Source organism: Wyeomyia smithii, chromosome 2 (genome assembly GCF_029784165.1).
Source record: "Wyeomyia smithii strain HCP4-BCI-WySm-NY-G18 chromosome 2, ASM2978416v1, whole genome shotgun sequence".
Taxonomy (NCBI): Eukaryota; Metazoa; Arthropoda; class Insecta; order Diptera; family Culicidae; genus Wyeomyia; species Wyeomyia smithii.
In genome coordinates this window covers 189,287,379-189,293,378 of record NC_073695.1, presented here as the reverse complement: position 1 = coordinate 189,293,378, position 6,000 = coordinate 189,287,379, and the positions used below count along the sequence as shown (strand labels likewise).

At 36.8% G+C, this 6,000-nt stretch overlaps 1 protein-coding gene across 1 annotated transcript in view; it reads right to left on the bottom strand.

Moving 5' to 3' along the window:
- Positions 1-1,411: 1,411 nt before the first annotated feature.
- The window catches only part of LOC129720279 (probable serine/threonine-protein kinase nek3), a 44,936-nt gene continuing 40,347 nt past the window's right edge, over positions 1,412-6,000 (bottom strand). The window contains exons 4-5 of the mRNA XM_055671736.1: positions 3,590-3,680; positions 1,412-1,611 (exon numbers count right to left, since the gene is read on the bottom strand). Of these exons, the coding sequence (XP_055527711.1) occupies positions 1,412-1,611; positions 3,590-3,680 (291 nt within the window). The remainder of the gene's footprint in view (positions 1,612-3,589; positions 3,681-6,000) is intronic.

Genomic DNA, 6,000 nt, shown 5'->3' with positions numbered 1-6,000 from the left:
ATTATTTGAAACGTCGGTGTAAGAGAAAAATACCGCTTTTCTTTTCACATGTTAAAGACTGCGAAGCCGAAAGAAACTCCTCTTAGTAAACTAACAGTCGAGAAAAAGAATATTCAAATTCATTAAGCAATATTTTTTAGTTCCTGAAGGTATACTTTATTTTTGAGGAGCCGAAAAATTTGCATATCAAATGTTGATGAAGTTTATGTGAAGAAAAAAAAAAAAAAAAATGTTGATGAAGTCATTATCACTATCCGAAAAGTAACAATATTGCAAAATTGCTACCAGTAACGCTATTGAATTCTATTGATGTGAATACATCATTCAAAACCTACTAAGAATATTATTTCTACGTAAATCCTGCACAATAAATGTGGACGAACAAAAAGCTCAGATGCTTATTGTATAAGTGAGACGTTAAAACCACTAAGAAGACAGGTGCTCGCGGGTTTCAATTTTCACGCCTCAGTATGTGGTAAATCGTCCCTTAGACGTGTGCTCATCGAGCCTCCGATTCTCAACTAACGGTGTACCACACGAGCATATGAGTTATGATATTTAGTTTTGGTATAACAGGCTCGAAGCGTGCGTGTTGGCAACCTCTCTAGTTGAAATGAACAATCGAATTCACGGAGCTTGGAGAGAAAACACGCATCTTCATTCAAAAAAACATATTATTAGTGAAATAGATATTTTAACCTATTAGAACAGTTAAGGAATTTGTAGGTGGTAAACGAGAAGGATACCATAACTTGATAACCGAATCACTAGCATGAGGCTGGCTGCTCGAATTTGTTCAGTTTTGAAAGGTGTATTCCCTCGTTTGAAAAATTTACGGTAATTTTATTCATGAAATCAACGCCGTCTCCACCATGAAGCAGTAGACTTCGAAAACTGGCGTGAAATTTACGGCTCTGTTAATTGGTTTGGATGCTTGGAGGGGGTTCCACTCTGTTGATCGACAAGTTGCACCAGCTGCGAATGATTAGTTCGTTTTTATCACAAGCATTTATTCAAATCAGCGATTTTTATTGTGGGACATCTGTTTCTCAAAATAGGCAAAATTGACTTCGAAACTTCGGGTCCTAATCGGGACGGTCGATTGATCTGCATTGGCGGCAGTGGCCAAGCAATGGCGACGGCGTGTGATAATAACCCATATCTATACCTTTTTCCGTGAATAGTGATTATGTTCGCTAACAGTGATTGAAACAACCATTGTAAACATAAAAGTTATTATAGTACTTGAACACGTAGGTTATGTAGGAATATACCCAAATGTCACAGGGAAAAAATCCTCTGCCTACAAACCCAGTAAATCAAACCGCACAATCGTTTTACACGATACGGTACAAACAGTCGCAACACAATAACAGCGATAAAATAAAAATCCAATTAGTAGAAGATAAAATTATCCCATCAATTTAATATGAAAATTGTACAGTTCATACCCGTTGATGCCAGTACACTGCGCTTCAGGGGGAGAGTTGGAGCCCTGTTGGTACAAAAGCGCGTTGAAAGGCTTCGTGCCTCCGGCCGCCGCCAGGTTGCTTGCCCGGTGCCGCTGGAAGTGTAGAACGAACGGATCTCTCGCATTTTGTAACGCTTCAGCTGTGGAAGAACAAAGCCATGCCAAGAGCAGCGGAATGAAGTGGGCAACAGCAAAATTGTATCGTAATCTTATACAAATATTTCATTTATCTGCGTAGGGTGGCTCCGCCAAGACTTTCCAGCTGGAAAATCGTTACCGACGGTTTACCGTCCCACGAAAGCACCCTACAGGCGTACGAATTATGCTCGACAGTGTTCTCTCGGCTGGTGAGATGCGCATCTGCAATTCGTTGCACACTTATAGGACACACTGCATAACTTGACCGTGCCCGGTGAGAACAGTTTGAAATAAGTGCAACATAGGTTGCAGCGAGATGGTTTGCCACAGCTCTGGCAGGAGAAAAGAATGGACCGTAGATAAAGGAATAAAATTAATAACCTACAGAAATAATATATTATGACAAATTAATCTACCATATAATATTCTGATGTCATCTTTCAATACAAACACAATAAATATAATTTATGAGTGAAGATAGCATATTCGAATCCATTCGGAGTTGTTTCAATGTTGAGGGAAAGTGCAGTTTACGTACAAGTGAAATTGGTAATAGTTAATGAAATCTTAGAAAAGTATCATTATGCTGAATCTACGAGTTCTCATCTCATACAGTTCTCTATTCCATCCAGTAAGGGGATTTGTACTATAAAAATAGGAAAAAAAAAACTCATTGGTGCTCTCTGATGTATATGCCGCACTTTCGAAAACCCCCCGAAAGATATAGGAAACATTTAACAATTTTTATGTGAAGCAACATTGAAGAGTTTGATCAATAAGACTTTGTGGTAGGTACGTTGAGTTACTTTAAAACTTAAAACTAAATTTAAAGGTTACTTTCTACTTTTTTGGCTGGTTATTTGACACCGTTAGAGGAACTTGCAGCATCCTTTATTTCTGATCTGAATTACTGTTGTGCATAGCTGTTGTAAATTTGTATTTAAACTTGTAAAGATTACAAACTGAACCAGCACTGGAAGCCTCTGTTTTAAAACTGCAATTGTAGAGTTCATTAAGCAGACAGTATGTGAAGTAGAGAGAACGAAAAATAAGCGAACTGGAAATATGATACAGATTTGGAAAAATATACCGCATCCCGACGGAACAAACACCATGCCGGAGACGGAAGATTGCGGGTTCAAGTCCCGTTGGGATGCGGTATATTTTTCCAAATCTGAATCATATTTCCAGTTCGCTTATTTTTCGTTCTCTCTACTTCGCATACTGTCTGCTTAATAAACTTGCGTGTTAACGGGAAAAAGCCGTTGTTAAAAATAGAAATTCAGTTAGAAAAATTGTAGAGTTGTCGCTTTCAAGTTTTTATGTTCACTTCCTACAACTTCCTTTCCTCTCTAGTTAGTATTTCACGAAATTCATTCCGTCAAATCTTGTTTTCCTTTATCGCAGCGCCATCGAATTCAAAGACACTCATAGAAATGCAGGAGTTTGCTCATTTGTTTTCCATGGTTTCCATACTGCACCCCAGCTGGGGCTGCTACAAGTTTTATTTATTGTTCCCACGATTTCCCCTGAGTCAAACAAATCAATTTTAATTGCAGCTTGCATACATTGTTGCTTTTTTCGTGCCTCAATAAAATCCCCGAACCGCACAAGTAGATCAAACCTAATTAAATCGACCGACCTGCCGCTGCTGCTCGAGCCCTTAACTTATGTAAGCCATATTCGTTGCTTTGTTCACAGTCAAACTGTCGGCATAATTAAATTTATTGCATTGTTTTATCATCGAGAGGCAATCGATCTTTTCAGCAGGTTTATTTGTGCGCCATTTCTTCCGCTGCTGATGTAACCCGAATGTGGGTCTGCCGAGGCTACAAAGTTCGAAGCCGCAAATGTCATAAGGCACTTCTCGCAGAAGAAATGCCACCCCGCGAGAAATGACTAATTGGTGTCGAAGCCTTTAATTGGGAAATTGCACTGTCGTTAATTAATAACGAAAGTGGGACAACGTGTGAAAGAAACCTATTCCGTACGGGTAGGCCCTAGGAAGCTTGGAGTTCTTGTTGTTGTTGTTGTTGATAGTGACGTGACTTGATATGATACTGCCTGTTACCTGTCGAGGTGAAGTAATTGTGCAACTACGACATCAAACTGAGCAACGACAACGCTGTCATCCCATCACCAGCGTAGTCACAAGATTACTTGTGTCTTGAAAATCAGTACGTAACTCAATATTTGCAACACATTTTATGACCTCACCCATAAAAGCTTGAACCGCATTGCAGTATATCAGATTTGCTGACAACGAACAAAGCTTCAACGTTTAACGGTAGTGCACGCAGGCTAGTTTCCAAAATGCGTCTAATCTTAATTGAAACAAATAGGTCCATTCTGTCAGCTTTATTTGCGTCGCCTTTTTCGATCACTTTCCAACTGGTTTGGTTGTGGCGGAGGACAGGATTCATCGTAAAGGTAGGGTTGCTCATTTTTTGTGTTGTGTTTTGGAAAAGTCAGTTTTAGGTTTTATTTTGAAATACATTTTATCTATTTGAATAGGTAAAAGATTTAGTTCAAATATGAAGCGTGGATTTGAGATAATAAAAGATACTCAAACACATAATCTATCTTTAAATCGACTTTTTTCTATTTTAGCTGAACTTTCGAGTTTCGAAACATTGAAATTCTTACCGTTGGTGGAGTTAAAAACAGTTCTTGGTTGTTCTGTATACTAACCCAGGTTACGAAGCATATAGATGGGTTAAGGTCAAATAACTAAATTAAGATCAAATCAATTTCTCTATGAATTAAAAAAATTGTACGAATTGAACATAAAGGACGAAGTAAGATAAATGTTCTTGTAATCATCAAAAATATAGATTAGTTCCATTTCAAGTTGGTCAAAGTGAACAAAGCGTTCATAAATAGCGTAAACTGAAAACTGAAAATTGCAGAATAATCCAAAAATAGCTCCAGCTTAAATTTTAGCGGTTGCAGGGCTTATAATGATAAGAAAATTTGTTATTTAATATCAGGTCATTGAAAGTTCTTTCGTTGTCAAACTCCTAAAGCATCCCGAGCAGGAGAAAATATCATTATAATATCACAACAAGATATTGGGAATACACCTCATTTTGATCTTAATATGGTTTACATAGTTGGTAAAATAACAAAAAATAATGCCAAAATATTTTTCCTTCAAGACTATATGAATAACGAAGCTTGATATTTCAATAACAAACCAACAATTTGCATTAAAAATCACGAAAATAACCGATTAAGATATTTGCAACTTATTGAACACTGAATGCATAACTGATACATTATAAATAATCAATATCCAACAATTTTCCCTTAAAAACATACTCTTGATCAGATATTTTAAAATCATCTCAAACATCTCATTGAAGGCATAGCGAGATATGATATCAAAATTTTATGATATTTATTTTTTTATGATATTTTTTACGTTTGAAACGTGAATATCTTTCGAATAACACAATAAGTCCTCATAACAAAATATGTTATTGATGAGTTATGATTTTTTATCCTCTCCTGCCCGGGATGGGCTTCTCTTGAAAAAGTAAGTCAATATTAAAATTACTAGACAAATAAACGAACTCTAACAAGTAATACTTGAAAGTGAAACATAATACAGTGCTGTTTCGATTTTAACACGGTCAAAAAAACACCCTCCCGTGAATCCAACAAAACTGTGGACTTGGCAAAATGATAAAAATCAGTATTTTATTAGATTTCAATGATATTCTGCAGAAAATACTAACTCCCATCATTTTCTCAAAACTACAGTCTCGCTAGATTAACCGGAAAGTGTTTTTTTTTACCGTGATAAAACAGAAACGGCGTTGTATAGAGCAATAGTGGTAAAAGTAAAGACAAGTAAAAAGCGAAAAATAGAGTAAGAAACAAACGGGAAAAGAGCAAAAGATGGAGTAATAGGTGCAGCAATAGTCGGAGCAATATGTGGAGAAATAGGTGAAGCAAAAGGCGGAGCAGCCCATGCAACACACGTTGTTATAGAATAGTTGACGTTACCTACTCCATGACATCTCTATCACCAGAAAAACCGCAATAATTGAAGGCTACTAGAACAAGTACCGGTACTATATGAAGTATTATAAAACTTCATGAAAGCATACCAACTTGATAGAACGAAGTGGTAAAATACATCTGTTGCTATGACAACTGTTAACAAGCGCATGTGTGTTGTTATGCGCAAACAGGATTGACAATCGTTTTTATCAGTTTCAAATTTACGTAGACTGTCTCAAAATGTGTGCAGATTTTTGCTTGCGTGAGCGAAATTTTTTCGAATCACGGATAGATTTTTTTTTTGACGTAGGACTACGTCTTTGTTTTCTATACTAGATTACACTTTGTGAAAATGAAAATGAAACTGGCAAATGTTGCGTCAG